At 31.2% G+C, this 25,490-nt stretch overlaps 1 protein-coding gene and 1 long non-coding RNA gene across 4 annotated transcripts in view; both read right to left on the bottom strand.

Moving 5' to 3' along the window:
* LOC107943934 (receptor like protein 21) overlaps positions 1 to 25,490 on the bottom strand; it is a 184,041-nt gene that overhangs the window by 120,883 nt on the left and 37,668 nt on the right. The window contains exons 5-12 of one of the 3 annotated variants that reach the window (XM_041088061.1): positions 9,851 to 9,922; positions 9,605 to 9,676; positions 9,116 to 9,274; positions 8,914 to 8,985; positions 3,877 to 3,948; positions 2,970 to 3,122; positions 2,674 to 2,748; positions 2,421 to 2,576 (exon numbers count right to left, since the gene is read on the bottom strand). In XM_041088061.1, the coding sequence (XP_040943995.1) occupies positions 2,421 to 2,576; positions 2,674 to 2,748; positions 2,970 to 3,122; positions 3,877 to 3,948; positions 8,914 to 8,985; positions 9,116 to 9,274; positions 9,605 to 9,676; positions 9,851 to 9,922 (831 nt within the window). Of the gene's footprint in view, positions 1 to 2,420; positions 2,577 to 2,673; positions 2,749 to 2,969; positions 3,123 to 3,876; positions 3,949 to 4,703; positions 5,397 to 8,913; positions 8,986 to 9,115; positions 9,275 to 9,604; positions 9,677 to 9,850; positions 9,923 to 25,490 lie in introns of those variants that run through there. The other 2 variants (XM_041088063.1, XM_041088062.1) reach the window with 2 other exon arrangements.
* LOC121214428 (uncharacterized) lies at positions 7,677 to 8,367 on the bottom strand. Its single transcript, XR_005910035.1, has 4 exons — positions 8,328 to 8,367; positions 8,167 to 8,240; positions 7,946 to 8,009; positions 7,677 to 7,865 (listed from the first exon to the last, which is right to left on the bottom strand). It is a non-coding gene; the product is annotated as an uncharacterized lncRNA (long non-coding RNA).

Here is a 25,490-nt window from a genome sequence, read left to right on the forward strand (position 1 = left end):
AGTCACTATTGAAGAGCTATTATAAAAAGCAAGTGATAGTGGGCCTCTCAGTCTATTCCCGTGGAGGTGGACATGCTCTATGTATGGTGGATTAAAACATGACAGTATAGAGCCAGATAAATTATTTTGAGAAAGATCCAAAAATTCCAAGCTATTCAACTTGCAAAATTCCATTGGAATAGAACCCTCAAAACTATTGTTGGACATTGCTAATCTCCCCAAAAACGATGCATTCCCTATCCATCTTGGGAGCTTTCCATGCAACTTGTTGTTACTGAGATCAATTTCCCGTAGTGAATTTGGAAACTCAAAAGTAGACACATCAACATTTGTCATCTCTCCTGAAAAATTATTTCCATCCAAATATAAATGCTGCACCCCATTTGCGCTGAGAATCACAGGAACTACATTTCCACTGAGGTTGTTAGTTGATAGTCTCAAAATGGTCAGTGAGCCTTTCGCGATCAACTCTTCTGGAACTTTTCCATACAATAAATTGTTTGATAGATCTAAAGTTGATAAGTCCTTCATGCCACTTAAACAAAGTGGGATATTACCTTCAAAAGCATTCTTGGATAAGAATAACCGCCTCAAATGTGGAAACGTTGAGCATATATTTGATGGAATTTGACCTTGTACTTTGTTTTGGGATATGTCAAAGAAAGACACATCAGAATTAGGAGCTGACGGTAATGAGAGAGGACCAGTAAAAGAATTACCCTTCAAGATAAGAACTTCTAATTTTGTGTTGTTTTCTAACAACCAAGTTGGGACTGTTCCGCTGAAATTGTTTCGAGAAAGATCCACATATCTCAAGTCATATTGGTAGTAAAGGAAGGTACGAAGTTTAAGACTGAGTTGTTGAGATGTTATGCACTTTGACAAACTGATGACTTCCAATTGGAACTTTGGGATTGAGGTATAAAAGGAAGGTTCCAATACCATCTTGTTTTCATCAATCGAAAGGGATTTGAGGTTTGAAAGGTTTGCAAATGGTGCAAATGACAGCGGAATTTGAAAATGGTTTCTTGAAATATCTAACTCACGAAGAGATGTCAAGTTACTAAAACAATGAGGAAGCATCCCCTCAAGTGCATTCTCACTCACATCCAACACTTCAAGGTTCCTTAGATCACACCATCCTGAAAATTTTATAAATAAATTCATGGAAGAAGTTTCAATTAAATTTTGCTTTATAAAACAGAATAGGAGATAATATATTACAGAAAGTTCATAAAGAAATCAAATTGAGCCATAAAATTATTTACCTTGATTAGGTAAGGGACCAATAAGTCCACAATGATATAAAGACAATGTTTTAAGAGAAGCGAATACTCCAATGCTTTGCAAAATGTTGGTGTTGAGAGTAGAATAGTCAAGATATATTTCCTCCAAACTGCTCGACACATTTGAATCTAAGCAATGTCAAGAGGTATTAGATAACGGTATTATAGAAAGCCTCTACTAAGTAGAATGCTTTATTTTCTGTGAATGAAATGAAGTATATAAATATATATATATATTTTTTATGAGTTAGATTATTCATGATTTATCTGAGATAAATTTTGATAGAGAGAAGATGTTGAAACTTTAATATAACTCTTCATCCATTTTATTAATTATACTATTTTTTTTCTTTTTAGTATTTTCTTATATTATTTTTTAATATAAGTAATTAACTGATATAGCTAAGTTGTATAATTTTCAAACTCCAATCAACAACACTATAAATAATATTTATAAAATAAAACATGTCTACACTAAATGTATGTTTAAATTTCATAAAATTGAAGATATTTTTAAATTATTCAAAATTCACATGTCTACACTATAAATAATATTTATAAAATAAAACACGTCTACACTAAAATTATTATATTACCTTTAAAGATGCCAATAGTATATAAAAAAATCAAATAGGTATTTTACTCAACAATAAATAAAACTCAAAAGAATTATAAGTAAACTCAGCGGATTAAATGAAAATTTTTTATTTATTTATAATATCATTTTTTATTGTTATAATTATTTTTTATCTCATAAAAATTCAATAAATTATTTTAAAAAAATGTATTTATACAAACAAAATAATTATAAACATTAATATTTTAAAATGATGAAAATTTTAAAGAATTTTAGTTTCAAACCAAAGTCCAAACACATTATAATGGATGATTTAGAAAATGTTTCACCAAACCCATATTTTACTTTCAAGTATGATATGATATAACTTTATTAATATTTATGACAATAACCGTTATTATAATATATGAGATCAAAACTAAATTTCTAAATTAAAAAAAAAAAGGAAGTTTAATTAAATGATACCTTGGTGGATCACCAAATCTTTCAATTCATTATATCTCATATATTCTCTTCAAACATTATTATATTCTTGTTAAAAAGACTAATATTTTTACCTTTCATATCTATTGATCCTTTCAATTGGTTCCCACTTATGCTCAAAGATTTCAAATTTGAAAGCTTGTTAAGGGATGCAAATACACTAGTATTGAAGTGATTTCCATCTAAATAAAGCTCTTCCAAGTGGGTCAACTCCAATTTTCTACCACCATCTACAAAAGATTTATATAATTTCATCACTGAAATGAATTGGCATAAAATTTAATTATATGTAAGAATTTAGGTAATTGGTTAAATATAAATGCATACCTTTAAAGGATTGAAAGCTTTCAATTTGATTCACACTTAAATCGAGTTTCTTCAAATTTGTTAAATTGCTCAATCCTATACATATCCACGTCCAATTCAAAAAATCATTATGTTAATAATTTTAATTTCTACTTAATATTTTAATGAAATAAAAATGAAAAAAAAAGTAAATCTAAAACTTGAAGTGAAGATGAAAATACTAAAACGCGAAATGTGAATGTTCAAATTTGAAACAATTAATTTTAAAAGGCTCTAGAAAGAATTATCAAGAAAAACAAAGTTATAGCTTTTTGTACCTTTAGTATCTAATGAGCCTTGCAAATTGTTGCCGGACAAAGTCAAAGACTTTAGGCTTGAAAGGCCTTGAGGAAAGGAAATTGTGTTGTTCCGAAAGAGATTATCACTCAAATGAAGTTCCTCTAAGTTTGTTAGCCTCAATTGTGTTCCATCTATCATTGGAAGAAAATAATTAGTATAGTTAATATCATTCAAAATATAAATAGTTAGGAAAAATGTTGGTGTGAGAAGGAAGAGCCAATTTACAAGCTTTCCCATGAATTGATTCAATATATAAATACTTTGTTTGAGATACCTTCCTACTTAAATTACTCAATTTTGAAATTCAATCCCAAATATTGATTACTTATATATATTCATGATATGATAAAATCAAATGACTTATTGCAACAACTTTTCCTTCAACATGAATTTATTTTAAAGAATGCTATTCTTCAAATAATTCCAACTTATATCAATAATTTCCAATTTAATGAGCCATTGAAAACCTCATTTATATATTATATAATTAGTTACTACAAAACTTAAATAAATAATAATACTCCATTTTTGCAATAAAAATTCACTAAAGAAAATACATTTGAAGTCTGTCATTGCTTTTTGGAATAATAGTCAGTCAAGAAAGTTACTACGCACAAATACTTATACCTTGGTTTGAGATGCTTTCAACGTTGTTGTGACTTAAATCCAAGTATTTCAAGTTTGACAAATTATTCAATCGTGAAATTCAATCCCAAATATTGATCAGTTATATATATATATATATATATTCATGATATGATAAAAGCAAAGACATATTGCAACATTAACTGTCCCTTAAACAAAAATTGGTTTTAAAGTAAAAAAGAAACATATAAAACCAGTCTACCTTTAATATGAATTGACATATAAATACTGTACTTATACCTTTGTTTGAGATGCTTTCAATTCTGTTCCAACTTAAATCCAAGTACTTCAAGTTTGTCAAATTATTCAATCCTGAAATTCAATCCCAAATATTGATTAGTTATATAAATTCTTCGTATGATAAAATCAAACTTGAACATACATTGATTTTGTAAGTTAAAAAGAAACAGGTAAAATCAGTCTACCTTGAATATGATCCAGCCTTCCTTTCAACTCATTTCCTCCCAATCTTAAAGTCTTCAATGATGAAAGATTTCTCATATGGAACAAAATGTTATTCTTCAAAGAATTCCCACTTAAATCAAGAGTTTCCAAGTTATTGCGTCTTGAAAGCAATTGAAAACCTGATATATATATATTTACTTGTTAATTGTTTTTTCTTTCTGAGCCATATGAAAATTTTACTAAAGCAAAAGTGGAATTACGACGGATAAAATGAATGGAAAACTAGGTACCAAGCCTAGAAGACCATCCTCAAACTCCACTATACAAATAAAAACTAACAGCAGACCAAACTTAATTTACCTCTTTGATGACCTGATCCTTCAAATTTGTTGCTTGATAGATCTAAATGCCGGAGAGATGAAAGCTCACTTAAAGATAACAAAATGCTGTCATTCAAGTAGTTTTCACTTAAGTCAAGGATCTCCAAATTACTCAATGTGGATGATAGTTTTCCAAAGCCTATAGAAATATTCTTTTAAATATATACAAGTTAGTGACTTTTCTTCCATAAAATAAAATAAAATATAAGTAATTGCAAATTAACGATGGTGAGAGTAGTGTAATAACAAAAGATGTAATTAAAGAAAAACTAGAGGCACGACCTTCATTTTCAAGGTTACCACTTATGGCATTCCCCGACAAATAAAGACTCTTCAATTCCTCAAAGGGAAGAAACATAGAGGTATTGAGATACCAGGCATTGAGATTCCTATTATCCGTGTTGTATCCCATACTGTCTTCCCATTTTGAAGAATTAAGGGAGAGTTGTATGAGTCTCCTAGTGGTGGTGTTACACTCAACTCTTTCCCATTTACAACAATCTGAACCCTTCACCTCAACCCAACTTTGCAATTGATTACGATAATTGAAGAAAGGCTTCAGATGCAAGAGAGCGATTCTCTCATGCTCCAAACAAGCATCAGTAGTACACCATCTGCATCCTTCTAACACCAACAACATTACTGCCATCCTAATAAACCTTAACCATTTCCACTCCATCATCATCATCTCTCTATTTTCACTTCTCTCTCAGCTATATGTTACTTTTTGTTAACTTCTATATGTATATAATCTAAAGAAGCCTAAGCTTCTTATTTATATACAAGCAGAACATACTGCATCCCACTAATTCATTATAATATAAAAATAATATATAATTAATTAATTCCTCAAAAATTGGATCAATCTAGGTTTCTTATTTAGGTAAATTCCTTATTGCAAAAACTCTTGGTGGAAATTGGTTAGGAAAGGATGAACGGACCACAAGAATGCTAATGTTAATCTTGAAAAATGAATGGCCAAAAAAATATGAAAAGTGAGAGGTGTACATAAAATCGTGTAGTTGGAGTTATAAAATTCTTCATGTGGCTTTCTTGTGAGTTTCCTTTATACCCTTCTTACACTTATACAAACTTAGTCTTGACTTGGCTTTATTAATGGAAAATTTAGGTCTTCATTTTTGGTTTTATTCATGGAAATTTTACTTCTTTGATTTTGGTTTTATTAATGGAAATTTTAAGTCTTCAGATTGCTTTTATTCTTGCACGTTTTAGGTTTTAATTTTGAAAATTTAGTTTTTTTCATCTCTATTATTATAAAATTTCTTGATTTAATTAATATCATGAGTTAATTTAACATTTTAAAAAATATTACATTCACTATTTTTTAAAAAAATAGGAGTAACTATAAAATTTAATTATTTATATAATATTTTTTTTATAAAAAACTATTTATTTCTACTAGACCACTACTTTAAAACAATCCATTATCATATAACTTCTCTTTAATAATTCACTATTCTTTGAACATTCATTAGTTTTTGAAACATAAAATTTATAAATAATTATTTTTAATATGACTTGAGTTTTACTTGAACCATTTTTTAAATTAGTTAATTAAATTGGGTTATTAAAAAAATTCCTCTTAACTAATAGCCAAAAAAAAAAAGCCATCATGTAGAAAATTTTGGTTTTATGGAAAAATAAATACTTGAACTATTACTTTAGATTTTGAAATGTTCAACTTGATATTGACATCTGATAATATGTACAAATTTCTCATTCTTTTGAATTTTAGTGATATTACACCTATGATAATATGTTTGCCACACCAAATTTGGAAATAGTAGGACTTTATGAATTTAACAAATATCAAAAATATCAAATTAAAGTCTAGGAATTAAATCTACAACTTCAGTAAAGTACAAGAACTATGGTAGAATTAAACCTTTATATAATAATTTCCTTCTATGAACCACAATTCAAGTGCATCCCACAAGCAACATTAAAAAATTGGCATGTGTCAATCCTCTAACCCTACTTATGGAATTTAAAAACTCCACTGACAATGTACCAAATATTAATCCTTATTATTAGACTATTCATGGATAAAGATAAAATATAATATTTGCTTAAAAATCTCAATTATATACATTTGGTTACCCATTGTGATGTAATATAGCACCATCTACGAACTAATTGGAGGAAATTGTTAAGAAAATATCATTTCATATATCAACAAGCACATAATTCACTGCATTAACTTTCAAATGTTGAGTATTGACTTCTACGTCAACTTTAAGCTTATATCCCCCCCTCATGGAAATTGAGAAAAACAAATTAATACGTATATTCTTGTGGGTGGAAACTTAGTGGAGATGCCCATCAGCTTTCCTAATTAACAAAAATGAAGACTTAGAAAATGTGCAATCATAATCCTAGTTGTCGTTATGGCCCCAAGAATAGGTATTTTAATTTGTCTCTCTTCAAGATCAAAGATAAATAATAAATTTTATAAAGTTAAAACTATAATTTTATAATTATATTAATATATAATTTCATAAAATTTTAAAAAATGTATCTTTCAACTTTTTTTAATTAAATTGATAATTCGTTAACTCATAATATTAATTTTTTTATTTTTTAAAATATTTACGAGAACGAGTTCGTATTCTATTGCGTGGAAAATTTTAGTACAGATTATTAAGTTATTGGTGAAGCCAAATCCAACTTGTTTGACCAAGAAAGTTTCTGTCGTGTGGAAAATTTTAGTTTTGTGGAAAATGGACATTACCATTTCCTTGAATGACCTTCAATTTCTCCATTGAGATATAGTAAGAGGGAATGAAATATATATAAGGTAATATTTAATGTATTCACACCAAATTTCATTAATGAGTAAAACAAATAATGAATAATAATGAAAGTTTTATAAAATAAAAATAAATTAAATCAGATATGTGTCATATATTAAATTGTGTTAGCAAAGTTTACAATGAACAAAATACTAATCTATAATTGAGAAAAATAACCCAAACCTTAAACATAAGTTCATTACTATGGACCACGTCAACCTTAACCTTGAGAATTATTATACGTCAATTTCTAGTTTTTAGTTTTTATATGAAAAATTATTTTTACGTGAGCTCCATCCATGTCCAACTTGATGACGATGAAAGTTCCTATGGTGTAAAAAGTTTAAGTTATGTGGAAAAATAAGGTCTTCTCTTCACACGTTTAATATGCTTACTTGTGACGGTCATTTCGGGCTTGACATCAATTTTCAAAAAGTTCTAATTGGTGGAAAACTTATGCCTGCTTTTATGATACTTTTTACATGATATTACAATATAACATAGTGAAATTAAAATTAATTGAAATACTCATAAATTTGAACCCATATGATGTAAGTTTATGTATGCTACTACAAAACTTGCACCATTAAAATCTTAAGCTGGTAATTGGAGCTTCATGTTGTTCTTCCAGCTGCAGGCATAATAATCAAATAAGTTGCAATCATTCACATAGGTATGAAGTGCTTTCCAGAGTGTCAGAAAGGGGGTTACCTCTGGAAGTAATAGTAGAAGAAATCAGCATAAAGCAATGTCTGGACAAGACCGCAAATCCAAGCTGAAAGGCAGCAATCATGTAAACAAGGTGTTAGAAATAACACATATAGCATAGTATATCACAAATGTGTTGGGGTAGATATATTGACACACTCGTCATACACCCATGGCTACCGACTTGGAGTAAAAGATGAAGGGAGACAGAGAAGAGTACATACTTATCCAGTGGACAAAGTGGTCTTCAGTAAAGTACCGATAAATCCAGTTCACTATGTACAATGCTCTGTATGCACTGCAATAACAAGCAACTATATTAGTCCATAACCAAGAATTAGACATTAGGAAGTTGGTGACCTATAAAGACAAAGAGAGTGCATACATAAGCCAACAAAGCCACGGTTGTAGTGGCAAGGGTTGTTGTAAGTTGGCATCAATGTACCAAAAAAATTTGAAACAATTAATTTTAAAAGGTTCTAGAAAGAATTATCAAGAAAAACAAAGTTATAGCTTTAGTACCTTTAGTATCTAATGAGCCTTGCAAACGGTTGTTGAACAAAGTCAAAGACTTTAGGCTTGAAAGCCCTTGCAGAAAGGAAATTGTGTTGTTCCGAAAGAGATTATCACTCAAATCAAGTTCCTCTAAGTTTGTTAGCCTCAATTGTGTTCCATCTATCATTGGAAGAAAGTAATTAGTATAGTTAACATCATTCAAAATATAAATAGTTAGGAAAAATGTTTGTTTGAGAAGGAAGAGCCAATTTACAAGCTTTCCCATGAATTGATTCAATATATAAATACTTTGTTTGAGATACCTTCCTACTTAAATTACTCAATTTTGAAATTCAATCCCAAATATTGATTACTTATATATATTCATGATATGATAAAATCAAATGACTTATTGCAACAAATTTTCCTTTGTTTGAAGTCTGTTAGGAAAGTCATGCACAAATTAATACTTATACCTTTGTTTGAGATGCTTTCAATTTTGTTGCGACTTAAATCCAAGTACTTCAAGTTTGCCAAATGATTCAATTCTGAAATTCAATCTCAAATACTGATCAGTTATATTCATGATATGATAAAATCAAATCACATACTGCAACCACTTTTCCTTGAATATAAATTTATTTTAAAGTTAACAAGAAAAGTGTAAAATCAGTCTACCTTGAATATGAAGCAGTTTTCCTCCCAACTGATTGCCACCCAAACTTAAAGTCTTCAAAGATGAAAGATTTCTCATATGTAACAAAATTCTATTCTTCAAATAATTCCCATATAGATCAAGAGTTTCCAATTTAGTGAGCCTTGAAAGCCACTGAAAACCTGATTTATATACTATACAATTAGTTACTTATATATATTCATGATATGATAAAATCAAATGACTTATTGCAACAACTTTTCCTTCAACATGAATTTATTTTAAAGAATGCTATTCTTCAAATAATTCCAACTTATATCAATAATTTTCAATTTAATGAGCCATTGAAAACCTCATTTATATATTATATAATTAGTTACTACAAAACTTAAATAAATAATAATACTCCATTTTTGCAATAAAAATTTACTAAAGAAAATACATTTGAAGTCTGTCATTGTCTTTTGGAATAATAGTCAGTCAAGAAAGTTACTACGCACAAATACTTATACCTTGGTTTGAGATGCTTTCAATGTTGTTGTGAATTAAATCCAAGTATTTCAAGTTTGACAAATTATTCAATCCTGAAATTCAATCCCAAATATTGATCAATTATATATATTCATGATATGATAAAAGCAAAGACATATTGCAACATTAACTGTCCCTTAAACAAAAATTGGTTTTAAAGTAAAAAAGAAACATATAAAACCAGTCTACCTTTAATATGAATTGACATATAAATACTGTACTTATACCTTTGTTTGAGATGCTTTCAATTCTGTTCCAACTTAAATCCAAGTACTTCAAGTTTGTCAAATTATTCAATCCTGAAATTCAATCCCAAATATTGATTAGTTATATATATTCATCGTATGATAAAATCAAACTTGAACATACATTGATTTTGTAAGTTAAAAAGAAACAGGTAAAATCAGTCTACCGTGAATATGATCCAGCCTTCCTTTCAACTGATTACCGCTCAATCGTAAAGTCTTCAAGGATGAAAGATTTCTCATATGGAACAGAATGGTATTCTTCAAAGAATTCCAACTTAAATCAAGAGTTTCCAAGTTATTGAGTCTTGAAAGCAATTGAAAACCTGATATATATATATATATAATTACTTATTAATTGTTTTCTTCTTTCTTCCCTATATGAAAATTTTACTAAAGCAAAGTGGAATTACAACGAATAAAAAGAATGGAAAACTTGGTACCAAGCCTAGAAGACCATCCTCCAACTCCACTATACAAATAAAAACTACACCAGACCAAACTTAATTTACCTCGTAGATGACTTGATCCTTCAAATTTGTTGATTGATAGATCTAAATACCGGAGAGATGAAAGCTCACTCAAAGATAACAAAATGCTATCATTCAAGTAATTTTCACTTAAGTCAAGGATCTCCAAATTACTCAATGTGGATGATAGTTTTCCAAAGCCTGTAGAAGTGTTCTTTTAAATATATACAAGTTAGTGACTTTTCTTTAATAAAATAAAATAAAATATAAGTAATTGTAAATTAATAATGGTGAGAATAGTGGAATAGTAAAAGATGTAATTAATGAAAAATTAAAGGCACGACCTTCATTTTCAAGGCTACCACCTATGACATTTCCCGACAAATAAAGTCTCTTCAATTCCTCAAAAGGAAGAAACATAGAGGCATTGAGATACCAGGCATTGAGATTCCTATTATCCATGCCGTATTCCATATTGTCTTCCCATTTTTTAGAATTAAGGGAGAGTTGTATGAGTCTCCTAGTGGTGGTGTTACACTCAACTCTTTCCCATTTACAACAATCTGAACCCTTCACCTCAACCCAACTTTGCAATTGATTACGATAATTGAAGAAAGGCTTGAGATGCAAGAGAGCGATTCTCTCATGCTCCAAACAAGCATCAGTAGTACACCAACTGCATCTTTCTAACACCGACAACATTACTGCCATCCTAATAAACCATAAGTACCATTTCCACTCCATCATCATCATCATCTTTCTGTTTTCACTTCTCTCTCAGCTATATGTTACTTTTTCTTAACTTCTATATGTATATAATCTAAAGAAGCCTAAGCTTCTTATTTATATACAAGCAGAACATTTTGCATCCCACTAATTCACTATAATATAAAAATAATATACAATTAATTAATTCCTCAAAAATTGGATCAATCTAGGCTTCTTATTTACGTAAATTCCTTATTGCAAAAACTCTTACTAGAAATTCGTTAGGAAAGGATGAATGGACCACAAGAACGCTTATCAACTCTTGACTTTGGCGTCCAATGCTAAATTTATTTTAAAATTTCTTCATGGAGACAAGATGGGATGACAAGAATGATAAGTTTTAAGTCATTTAAGTTTACACAATTTTAATCACTCATAAGAACAAGTATTGACATTCTATTAAAGAATTTAAACATGGCTTAACGTTGATTTTAAATCTAATGTTGATGTTAATCTTGAAAAAAGAATGGCCAAAAAAATATGAAAAGTGAGAGGTGGACATAAAATAGTGTAGTTGGGGTTAAAAATTCTTCATGTAGACATAATATTTTTTATGCCTTTTTTACACTTATATAAAGTTAGTCTTGACTTCGCTTTATTAATAGAAATTTTAGGTCTTCATTTTTTGTTTTATTCATGGACATAATATTTTTTTATTTTTATTTTATGGTCTATGATCGAGGTTTATGACTATCCCCTTTCAACAACGTCGTCTCAACTGTTCAAACATACACTTGCAGGTAAAATAATACTTTTTAAAATCAAAAATATTTAAAATAATACATTGCAGCTATATAAATGCTTTCTTGTTTAAGATACTAATAAAGTAATTAACAAAGTAATTATTATACCTATAATAATTCAAAATGCCACTTGTTATCTAATGAAGTATAGGGGTGCAAATGAGACATCCGTACCCGCAAGCTATTCGAATTCGGCTCAAAAAATTTTGAATTTGATTCGGTAATTATTGCGCCGAGCTATAGGTCGATCCGGATTCAAGCTTAGTAATACTTGACTCGAGTAGTTTGGGAGCCTTATTGAACTTTTCATATTTTTATATTATTAGATTACATTATTGCCTTTAATATATATTGTTAACCCTAAATTTAATTATTGAGGCGAGCTCGAACTCGAGTACAAAAATTGATAAACAGATTTAATTTCGAGCTTAAAAATATATGTTCAATCGAGTATCAAGCTTTGAATTTCAAATTAAACTTGAGTTTAACCGTATTGAGTTCGAATAGATTCAATTACACCCTACAATAAAATATACCAACAAAACCTACATTCCATATTTGCTTAAAAACTTTGCTGTAAATTTTATATATGTGTGTGTTTAACGTGAGTTCCATCTATGCCCAACTTGATGACGATGAAAGTTCCTATGGTGTAAAAAGTTTTAGTTATGTGGAAAAATAAGGTCTTCTCTGTTGAATATTGGCAATATCCCACATTAGGAAAAGATAGAAATGGAGGGGGTTTGGTTTGTTATATATAGAACCCCTCCCCCTTTGGTTGTATTATCCCAAAATCTTCTCCTTTGTAATATTTCTAGAGGAAATATTAATTTGGTAGTGTCCGAGGACGTAAGCTAAATTGGCCGAACCTCGTTAAAACTCTGGTATTTTATTTCTTATTTGTTTGCTTTTATTTAATAGCTTTATGTTGGTTATATTTATTTAGTTATTATTGCTATAAATATCTAAGTGAGTTCTGTCTAGTTGTTGGGTTTTAAGCGGGACCATTGTGACCCCTCCAATTTAACTGGGAATTTTCTTAGTATAATTGTTGGCATAATAATTATCTAAATATTTCTGATAATATTGTTATTAATATTATCGTCGCTTCCGCAACAATTGGTATCCGAGCCAAGGTTTTGTAGTATGCTCTGTGTTTGCAGCTTAGTCTGATCTTGCACATCAGAAACATTTCCTAAAGCTTGTGGGTATTCCGCATTTGGTGGCTATTAAATAGAAGCTATGGCAAAAATGACAGAAGAAAAACCATCCATATCAACAACTTCCACTTCGTACATTTTGCCGAGGATTGGAACTGCAAATACGAGATTTGTAGTGGAAATTTTTGATGGAACAGGTCATTTCGGCATGTGGCAAAGTGAGCTTCTAGATGCCCTCTTTCAACAGGGTCTAGATATTGCCATTGAGGAAGAAAAACCAGAAGGGGTTGATGATAAAGAATGGAAGACCATCAACCGATTGGCATGTGGTACAATTCGATCATGTCTTTCCAGAGAGCAGAAGTATACATTCAGTAAAGAGACTTCTGCAAGTAAATTGTGGAAAGCATTGGAGGAGAAATTTCTGAAGAAGAACAGTCAAAATAAGTTACATATGAAGAAAAGACTGTTTCGTTTCAGTTATGTTCCTGGTACCACGATGAACGAGCACATTACCAATTTTAATCAGCTGGTGGCTGATTTGTTGAATTTGGATGTGACTTTTGAAGACGAAGACTTGGCGTTAATGTTGTTGGGATCGCTTCCTGAGGAGTTTGAGTACCTTGAAACTACTCTACTTCATGGAAAATCGGAAGTAACTTTCAATGAAGTAACTGCTGCATTGTATAGCTATGAACTACGCCGAAAGGATAAGTTGAAAGGTTCAGGTGAAGGAGCAGTGGAAGCATTGGTAACAAGAGGTCGTCAGCAAAGTCAGTCTAAGGGGAAGAGAAGAAAGTCCAAAGGTCGAGCTGTTGCCAAAGATGAATGTTCTTTTTGCAAAGAAAAAGGACATTGGAAGAAAGATTGTCCAAAATTGAAGAAAAAAGGGAAGACTCCGCAAGATGCAAATGTTGCAGAATGCAATAGTGAAGCAGAGTCAGACTTTTCTCTTAGTATGACATCTTCAACATTATATACAGATGAGTGGATCATGGATTCTGGTTGTTCCTATCATATGTGTCCCATTCGGGAATGGTTCTTTGAATTTCAAAAACTAGATGAAGGGGTTGTTTACATGGGTAATGATAACACATGTAAAATAGCCGGGATAGGTTCAATTAAACTAAGGAGTCATGATGGATCTACTAGAATTTTGCGGGATGTACGATATGTCCCAAAGTTGAAGAAGAATCTCATCTCTTTGGGGTCGTTAGAATCTAAAGGCCTAGTTGTGACAATACGAGATGGAGTTCTTAAAGCAACTTCAGGAGCATTGGTGATGTTGAAAGGCATAAGAAAGAACAATCTGTATTACTACCAAGGTAGTACAGTGGTCGGGACAACAGCAGCAGCAATTACGAGTACCAAGAAGGACGCTGAGGCAACACAGCTGTGGCATATGCGTTTGGGCCATGCTGGTGAAAAATCCTTGCAAACTCTAGCCAAGCAAGGATTATTGAAAGGTACAAAGACTTGCAAACTTGAATTTTGCGAGCATTGTGTTCTGGGAAAACAACGAAGGGTGAAATTTGGCACTGGGATTCACAATACTAAAGGTATTCTGGATTATGTGCATTCTGATGTATGGGGACCGTCCAAGACTCCATCACTTGGAGGAAGACGTTATTTTGTCACCTTTATTGATGATTTTTCCAGACGAGTTTGGGTGTTTCCTATGAAGAACAAAGATGAGGTGCTTGAAGTTTTCCTTAAGTGGAAAACTAAAGTTGAAAATCAGACAGGAAGGAAGATTAAGGTTCTCCGATCAGACAACGGTGGAGAATATAAAAGCGATCCTTTCCTGAAGATATGCCAAGATTGTGGCATAGTAAGGCACTTCACCGTAGGTGGAACACCGCAACAGAATGGGGTGGCAGAGCGTATGAATCGAACGCTTGTGGAGAAAGTTCGATGTATGTTATCTAATGCTGGATTAGATAGAAAGTTTTGGACTGAGGCTGTGATGTACGCTCAACATCTCATCAATCATTTGCCATCATCTGCTATAAATGGCGAGACTCCTTTGGAGAAATGGTATGGAAAACCTGCTACTGATTATGACACCTTGCGCATTTTTGGTTCTATTGCATATTATCATGTGAAAGAATCAAAGTTAGATCCAAGAGCAAAGAAGGCTCTATTCATGGGCTTCAATGCTGGTGTTAAGGGATATCGTTTGTGGTGTCTAGAGGCAAAGAAGACGATAATCAGTAGGGATGTTACCTTTCATGAATCTGCCATGTTGAATAAGGTAAATCCAGAAGGAGTGAGTAGTACTTCGCAGCAGGTGGAGTGTACTCCGCAGCAGGTGGAGTTTGAGCAGAGTGTGGTAATTCCAGCAGAAGGTACCACTAGTGATTCTTCATTGGCAGATGCAGAGTCAGATGAGGAAGAGGTTTCTACCCAAGAACCTCAACAGCAATCAGAGCCAATTGCAGTCAGAAGGCAGAGACGAGAAATTCAGAAACCAGCTCGTTTCACTGACATGGTAGCTTATGCACTTCCAGTTGTTGATAATATTCCATCCACTTACACCGAAGCCATTCAGAGTTTAGAGAATAATAGATGGTTAGGTGCAATGGAAGAGGAAATGCAATCTCTAGAAAAAAACAAGACGTGGAAGCTGGCACAACTACCAAAAGGGAAGAAGGCGATTGGTTGCAAATTTGAAGACACTATTGAAGTTTGTGTTATGAGAAGATGTTCGAAGATGTGGAATATCGCCAAGGTGGAGATTTGTTGAATATTGGCAATATCCCACATTAGGAAAAGATAGAAATGGAGGGGGTTTGGTTTGTTATATATAGAACCCCTCCCCCTTTGGTTGTATTATCCCAAAATCTTCTCCTTTGTAATATTTCTAGAGGAAATATTAATTTGGTAGTGTCCGAGGACGTAAGCTAAATTGGCCGAACCTCGTTAAAACTCTGGTATTTTATTTCTTATTTGTTTGCTTTTATTTAATAGCTTTATGTTGGTTATATTTATTTAGTTATTATTGCTATAAATATCTAAGTGAGTTCTGTCTAGTTGTTGGGTTTTAAGCGGGACCATTGTGACCCCTCCAATTTAACTGGGAATTTTCTTAGTATAATTGTTGGCATAATAATTATCTAAATATTTCTGATAATATTGTTATTAATATTATCGTCGCTTCCGCAACATTCTCTTCACACGTTTAATATGCTTACTTGTGACGGTCATTTCGGGCTTGACATCAATTTTCAAAATGTTCTAATTGGTGGAAAACTTACGTCTGCTTTTATGATTCTTTCAAGTCAACTGGAGAATGCCTCTGTTACACTTCAAAAGAAGTAGATTTTGAACTCAACATGAACCTGTGAGATTTGATGCCTAAAATATAGGTATAAGGTTTCAATTCAAGGAAATGTTGGAAGTCCAGGAAATTTCTTAGTCTCCTCTCTTTGGATGTTTTTGAACAAAAATGTTTTAAGTCTCTTCCGATGCTAAACTTCTGATTGGTCGTCGGTTCACTGACCCTTTGGTACACAGCAATATGAAGCATTGGCCATTCAAGGCCATTGCTGGTCCTGGTGATAAGCCAATGATTGTACTACTATAGATTTGAATATTTGTACACATTTGATCGGCTCTTCGTAAATTTAAATCTTACAAATTCGGATAATATTTGAACTTTGAATGTATGTTTTGTTGGTGAGAATATAAAGTTGATAAAGATTTGGTAAATAGAGTAAATTACTATTTTTATTAAAAAAATTATTTGGTACACTGACAATCGAGGTAATTAAAACATGTCATATTATAAATAATAAAATTATGATGACTCAAATATACGAACATGTCAAAATTTATGTACAATGAATTATTAACATGTAAATGTATAATACGGTACGCAAAAATAAGATAATTGCTTGTTTTTTTAATTGAATTGTTATAACATATTATACAAAATACATTGTGAATTAAAGCATAAAATGAACTTGATATCAAAATATTAATTTTTTTTTAAAATTCAATGATACGAATAATTATGTAAAATATGACATGATGCAAAATATCTTGAGAGGAAAAGAGGAATAAAGAATTGCATTATTTGTGAGGTTTTACAATATTCCAGTTTTAGATTCAATTTTCTAGTATGTTTGGTTTAATTTTACATTAGATTTCCTTTTCAGTATGCACTAGTGAACGCTTAGCAGTCAGTTTAATTTAATTCAAAGAGATATTGCATATACATAATAATGGATTATGATTTTACATTAAATTTCATAGAAGAAAAAGAAATAGATGGTTGAAAATGATAAAACCATAAGATAAAAGAGCTTTTATTCAAAATGCAAAAATCAACAAAATATTCATTATCGCTCAACTTAGCATAATTAAACATTTAGGTGTGGAAACAAGTCACAATTTTAGTAGCTAAACACATTGCTTGAAAATGTGATAAGTAAGAAAATTGCCCACATTTGAGTAGCGACATGTGGTGAAGCATTTCCCAACGAGAGAAAACTAAGCTCTTCACCAGTATGGATTTATGTAGAGGACAACAAAAATTGTTAACAACACAACTACATGAGAAACCAAAAAGCTCACAAAAAAATCATAAGTATCTATCAAACCATCTTCTCCTTTATCTTCTGATACAATTGATATCGCTGATGGTGAATCGGTTTTGGAACAACTTTTATGCAATATATCTCCACAACGAAAAGGATTTCCCTCATAACTGTTTTCAATAAAGGTCCCAAATTGAGCTTTTGGTTCGGGAATACTACCTGACAAGTTGTTATATGCCACGCTGAAAACCTCCAAAGAGTTCAACTCTATCAATTGATTGGGGATTTCACCACACTCAAGTTGTTGTAAGAAAGGTCCAAACTCTCAATGTGCTGAAGTTTTGAGAATGATGAGGGTATAACTCCGGTCAACTTATTGTGTGACAAGTTTAAAGAATGGATTTCACTCAAGTTCCTAATTTTGGTGGGATATGACCAGTTAAGTTTTTGCAAGATAAATCAATCCCAGTCATATATGAAAGGATGTTGCCCTTGTACGAATAGAACCCACTCTTTGTTGTGAACTCTATTACTTCTTCTAAGTAGCTGTCAGGGTTGTAAGGATTTATACCCCTTTCCCATTTTCTCATCACAATGGATGTTGATTCATCCTTTTCTATAAATGGAAGATAGAACCTAGTTGCTAGACTCTCTTTCTCTTTCAGTGGAAGAGATAAATTTCCCAAACAAGAAGGTATAGGACCAAAAAACATATTTTGAGAAAGATCTATGATGCTAAAAGAATGCAACTTGCATAACTCAATAGGAACTTTACCATGAAAATGATTATATTTCAGGAGAAGAACACTCAAAGAAGAAAGCGTGTAAATCTATTTTGGAATACTACCTGTCAAATTGTTTCCTCTAAGATCTAAAGTCACTATTGAAGAGTTATTATAAAAAGCAAGTGATAGTGTGCCTCTCAGTCTATTCCCGTGGAGGTGGACATGTTCTATGTATGGTGGATTAAAATATGACGGTATAGAGCCAGATAAATTATTTTGAGAAAGATCCAAAAATTCCAACCTATTCAACTTTCAAAATTCCATTGGAATAGAACCTTCAAAACCATTGTTGGACAAATTTAATCTCCACAAAAATGATGCATTCCCTATCCATATTGGGAGCTTTCCATGCAACTTGTTACTGTGATCAATTTCGCTTAGTGAATTTGGAAACTCAAAAAGAAATGTTCACACAAAGTTTTTTCCAACATGTCTGTCATTTGTGGGGTCTTGAATTTAATATCAATGGTTGAATTTTCATAGCTAATATGTGCGCAAAAGGCCTAGTGGGTGGAATTTTATGTCAGGAAAGCGTTTCTACAATGACATAATTAATTGCATTACTTTTCAAAGATTGACTATTGACTTTGGTGAGCTTATTAGGTTAAATTCTGCTGCTGGTCACTGTTCTTTGTGAAAGTTGTAAATTTAGTCTATTTACTTCAATTTGATCAATTTTAATCCCTATACATTTTGATTTTTAAAATTTTAGTTGTGACCCAAACAATAGAGTTAAATCAATTTAATTAAAACCAATTACTAGTCCTATATTATGTGTACAATTGTTGATTTAGTCCATACTCTCCAATTGGATCATTCTAAGTACCTATATTTTTTAAATTTTAAAATTTCAGTCTTGATGCAAATGACAATCCTTAGCCCGTTAACTAGATTTTTAGTAACATATGAAAATAATAAGATGATATGACATTACAAATATGATAATATTTTTGCGTTAAATATGTCAACAATGACATAATTAATTGCATTAACTTTCAGACGTTGACCATTGACTTTTGCTTCAACCTTGAGCTTATATAGCCCCTACAATAATTTAGGTTATGGAAATAATCTTACAATTAATGCCTGAGAAATTATTATAGATCAATTTATAGTTTTAATCCCTATAATTACTCAATTGAATTGAAGATTCAGATTTTCTTATTTAATTTGATATATTTTCTTCTCTTATTAATGTTAATGTTATGGATTAGTTTTTTTTAAGACAACTTCATTATTTTATTCAATGAATAATATCATACAATTCGGGGAGAAAATAACAAACACTCGTTGTACTCGTTAAAGGACAAGTTCCATCAACACAACAAAACCTTTAACTTCAACATTAATAGAACATTATGGCATGTTGAAATCGGCTCTGTCACAACTCAAGCACAACATATCAGGAGTGATTACAAGCACTTAATATGGTAAGAAAATCAACCCCGGATGGTCCAAATCGGCGGGCATAAATCAGCAAAAGAACTGAGCATCCACCAAACTAGAGGGGATGCGGCGACAAAACCAACCCTAAAATTACTCTCAAAAGCAAGACTAAAAAGCGTACTACAAGAGTAGACAAAAACTTCTAAAAGTAAAGACTTATTAAACAATGGAAAAATAAACAAAAAAAAACATATAAAACTTAGGATAACATGAGTCTAAACCGAGTCATGAAATCATTTATTATTTTGAAACTCTCAAATCATAAACAAATTAAGAAGTCAACGAAGAGGTACCCACTTTCTAAACGAAAATGTTGGTGGTCGGTGGTGTTTCAATGATGATAGGCATTGTCACCTGTCCATCACAACTTGTAAAGACAACAAAAATACCCACAAAATAAATCTGTAAATTGAAAAGAACGAAGACTCATGGAGTGAATGAGAAGAAGAAAAATAAAAAGGGTTAATAGAGAAAAAGCAGGGCGATAACTAGTCCAGAGGCTAACACTGCTGCTAGGCTAAAAAAAAAAAGAAGCAAACATGTTATGGATTAGTTAAAATAACTAACATCATTGAAAATTTCATTACTTGGCTGATTTGGATTTTTTTTTAAAAAAAATTGAAACTAGAAACCATAAATGATCTAACATTTAGAAACCATAAATTGGGTTCAATTGCTTTGCTGTCCAACTCCATCCATCTAAAATCGCAAGGATGTACCCATGTTCAATATGCAGTACAGACCCAAAAATTGACCATATAATGTGGCTCAAGAGAATTTTCGAATGGTTTTAAAGAATTATGAGAACACAATGAATTAAGTTAAGGCATCATTTATTCAGCTTGCTATAATGCAGGTCATTCCAATAAAGAAGCATTTTTTAACTATATTTTCCGTTACCCCAATAACATTGGCACAGTATGTTCTCCGATGAACATAGAACTCACCATTTTTAGGAACACGTGTAGTTGAGGATGAGAATTCGGATCAACTGTAACTTCAAATGGTGGAATGAAAACATTGTCCAGAATATTCTGAAAAGATTTTTCAATTCCCATTTGCTTGTACACATTATACAATCGTGGTGACTGCAGAATTAAGTCAAAATCAAGTGAAGAAGTTTACCTTTGACTTGAGAAATATATCACAGAGAGAGAGAAAGAGAAAACAGTAATCTGGAAAGATGATGCTTAATATGGACATGATACCCTAGAAACCGATCGATCTTAAATTTTAATTTCTAAAATATTATTAGCTTGTGCATACTTTCAAATACTTTTCATTAGAGTTACCATAAGACTAATTTTTCCAATTTTAGATGATTCAAGCAACTACTTGGGGGCAATTCTTAAATAAACATGTCCAAACAGTAGTCATTAACAAGAAAGCATCCAAGAAAACCAGCAGTTAATACTTAAATTAACATTATCAAATGGAGATGTAAAGAAGAAAGAATCCTACTGCAAAGCTAGATAGCAGGAGAATCACTAGAATGAAGAGAAATACTATTGGCACTATACCTGGATTAACCAAACAGTAGTCTCACTATAAATTTCATTGTTAATAAACCAACTTGCCAAACTGGTCCCATTCACTTTGTTTCCTTCCATATATATATGGACACCCTGTACTCTGCCATCTAGAAAATATATATATTATTCAGTGTAGTCAGAGGCGCAAGGAGCACTCTAGGTGCTAGAATCCTTTTATTGTACAAGGCACATGGCGCACAAAAAAAAAAAAAACAAAAAAACTTGCTTATGTTAAGGCACATGTATGCGTGTTTTGGTATGTCCATGTCTGTATATATATAAGCCGAAGATATATAATTATAATAATAAACTATAAAAGTGCTCCAGTCTGAAGTACAGAACATGCCAAATTTTCTTTCTTTTGTCAACCATATGCATATTTCCATATGATGCCATGCCTGGTGTTGAATACTCAAATATTGAGAAGTTGAGAGTTCGATATTATCCCTTTGTTACAATTAAGAAACAATTAAAGAGATAGTGAAGAGAACTTCAATTAGAAGGCCTTTTCCCCCTACATGCACCAGGCAGGCGCTTAGCCTGAAAAGGTCAAAGGCCCTTTTACTGTCTGGTGATAAGGCAAAAAACATTGGACAAAGTTGGTGGGAGGATAGAATACTAAAGGAGCCCAATGTTGTCACTTTTCTAAAGTAAGCTCATATGCTTTTTTTGTACCCAAACAATATCTTACCCTTTAATTTGTACCTAAAGAAATTATTTCTAATAGAAAGTTTACTTTTGTTATGATCAATGCTGTAGGCCAAAACTGATTTGGGCTAAGGAATTGGTGGTAAGAGTTGGAAGGCAAGAAGAAAGAAAGTTCTTTTGAGTGTTATATTTTTCAAAAAATACAAATTGTTCATTTTTTTTACCACATCATCATGCCAGGTCAGCTTCCATGTGGATAAAGAAAATTTTGGCGGCATTGAAACAGAGGCTTCATGGGCTTTTAGTAAGTTAGGCCTTGGAAGGAATATGACCATCCAAAAAAAGGCAGTTGATGCTTTAAGGTCAATTGGCCGAAACAATAACAACAATTCCTAGGCTTCAATAAAATAATTTAGACAACAAATAAAGCTTTAAGGTTGAGTTTTGCACAAAAATATCAAAGTTTCAGATCTATCATAATTTAAAATTCTAACTAAACTAAACGCCAAGAATGCTGAATGCCTAAACAAAAAACATAAGATTAACCCAAGGACCTAATTGGGTATGCTAAAATTTGTCTTGGAATGAAATTAATAATATCCTTTCTATTTCACTTTTTTTTTCTTCATATGTTTGGTGTGAGCATGATACAGATTAGACTGATTTTAAAGTAAAAGTAAAACGATACCAAACCTAAACATTCTGGTTTTTTAAATTTTTTTATCAGAGCCCTATTTGATGCATTTTTAGTTTTGTTTTCTAATAACAAATGGAAAGTTAATTTTTTTTTAAAAAAAAACCTAATCCAATGAGTTCTTTTATAGATATAAGATAAGTCCTTCAAAGTTTTTGTTTTTTAGAAATAAAATTTTGTTTTGTTTTTTACTTCTTCATACCTATTTTAATATCTAAGTTCCGGAATCCTAACTGCCCTTTCAATAATATAGTATTCAAGATTTGAACTTATATTTTTCTTTAAAAATATATTAATACTTAGTAGAAATAACCTAATAAAATGATTTTTTTCATATATTAATAGAGATAAGATTCGTGCAAAATTGTTGGTTGAAAATTCATTAGGAAAGGATGATTGTATGAATGTACCATCATCATAAGTGAGCTCAACGATAAGCCTCCTATCAATCACCAGTGTGCAGAAAACATTTGAAATCGAAACACCCCTTCATACATCATCATAAGTGAGCTCAACGATAAGCCTCCAATCAATCACCAGTCTACAGAAAACATTTGAAATCGAAACACCCCGGACATCTCCAACAAATCTGCCATAACGTTAGCATCTCTTCCATTTTTTCTAAACAAAACCTCACTAAGCTCATCAAATGTGCCAATATTTCCAAGGCCTAGATTTCTCATTGATACACCAAGAAAGCTCGACTATGGAGTCAGATTCAACCATAAGCTTTCAGTCTATAATCCACTAGGAATCCAAAAAGAAACACTCTCGAACACCTAAAGAACCTGAAACATAGCAATGACATGACCCTTTGAATTTCTAAGAACCTCACCTCACCACGTCGAGCTAAGATTACCTAATGTCGAACCTTCACGGTTAAACTTTTACCAGCCTTCACCTTACTCTTGATATGATGACTATGGATACTCCCTTCACAATCCCACAAACACTCCCACCAAATTGACTCAACAAAATTTGCACCTATAGGTTTTCTGTTTATATTTGATTTTGTTGACACATTGCCTAAAACTACTCATGATCCCTCTCCAACCTATAAATACGAGGATAATGCGTTTCAACGCGCTCAAACCCACGTCCTCCTGCATTAGCAACAATACTCATGTCAATCGAGTTAAAACACAATCAATAGATTTTTTTTTAAAAAAAAATCTTTAAATGTTATATTATTATATAAGAAATTGAAACATGACTTCCGTAGGTTTTAAATCTAATGTTGACACTAATCTTGAATAAGTCATTCCACTCCCATCTTAACTAATGGCCAAAGAGATATCAAAAGTGGGAGATGGCCATAAAATTGTGTAGTTTGAGTTATAAAAGTTTTGGGCAAACTACATAGATTATCATTTAATTATAATTTTTTTTTCAATTTAAACACTAAAAGTAAAAAATTTGTAATTTAAGCACCCACATTATATAGTTTAGTTATTTTGATCACTCCAGTTAAAATAAAAAATGGCAAACTGAAGCGACAGTTAAAAAAATTGTATAATAACAAATTTAACCCTCAAATTTTATATATTATATCAATTACATATTACAACTACAGATTTTATAATTATTGATATTGAATATGTCCCTCACTACGCTAGGGATTTTTATTTTATTTTTTTATAATTTGTATTTAATTAATATTTAAAATTAATTTCAAAATATTTGAAAATTTTATAATTATTTGGTGTTAGTCCCTTTATTATACCCAAATTTAAGATTAAGCCCCTATACTTTAATTTTGACATAATTTGATTCTTTCACTTTTATAATCTCATTAATTATTTCAAGTAACTAACACTTTTAACATTATTGCCAAATAAAATAATTTCATTTTTTTTCTTAAAGCCATCACTTCTAACTAAATCATGACGTAATCACTTTCTAATTAATCATACTAACTTAGATTTTTCTTTTGTTGGAATCAGTACGTTTAAGGAAAACCCACCTTAAATCCAAGTACTTTAAATTTGTCAAATTATTTAATTTTGAAATTCAATCCCAAATATTGATCAATTATATATATTCATGATATGATAAAAGCAAAGACATCTTGCAACATTAACTTTCCCTAAACAAAAATTGGTTTTAAAGTAAAAAAGAAACATATAAAACCAGTCTACCTTGAATATGAATCAATATATAAACACTATACTTATACCTTGGTTTGAGATGCTTTCAAAATTGTTGTCGCTTAAATACAAGTATTTCAAGTTTGTCAAATTATTCAATCCCAAATATTGATTAGTTGTATATGATATGATAAAATCAAACTTGAACATACATTGATTTTTAAAGTTAAAAATTACTTGTTAATTTTTTTTCTTTCTTACCTATATGAAAATTTTACTAAAGTAAAAGTGGAATTACAACGGATAAAAAGAATGGAAAACTAGGTACCAAGCCTAATGGAAAACTAGGTACCAGGCCTAGAAGACCATCCTCAAACTCCACTATACAAATAAAAACTAACACCGGACCAAACTTAATTTACCTCTTAGATGACTTGATCCTTCAAATTGGTTGTATGATAGATCTAAATACCGGAGAGATGAAAGCTCACTCAAAGATAACAAAATGCTATCATTCAAGTAATTGTAACTTAAGTCAAGGATCTCCAAATTACTCAATGTGAATGATAGTTTTCCAAAGCCGGTAGAAGTGTTCTTTTAAATATATACAAGCAGTTAGTGACTTTTCTTCAATAAAATAAAATATAAGTAATTGTAAATTAACAATGGTGAGAATAATGGAATAGTAAAAGATGTAATCAAGGAAAAAAATAAAGGCACGACCTTCATTTTCAAGGTTACCACCTAT

This window comes from Gossypium hirsutum, chromosome D02 (genome assembly GCF_007990345.1).
Source record: "Gossypium hirsutum isolate 1008001.06 chromosome D02, Gossypium_hirsutum_v2.1, whole genome shotgun sequence".
Taxonomy (NCBI): Eukaryota; Viridiplantae; Streptophyta; class Magnoliopsida; order Malvales; family Malvaceae; genus Gossypium; species Gossypium hirsutum.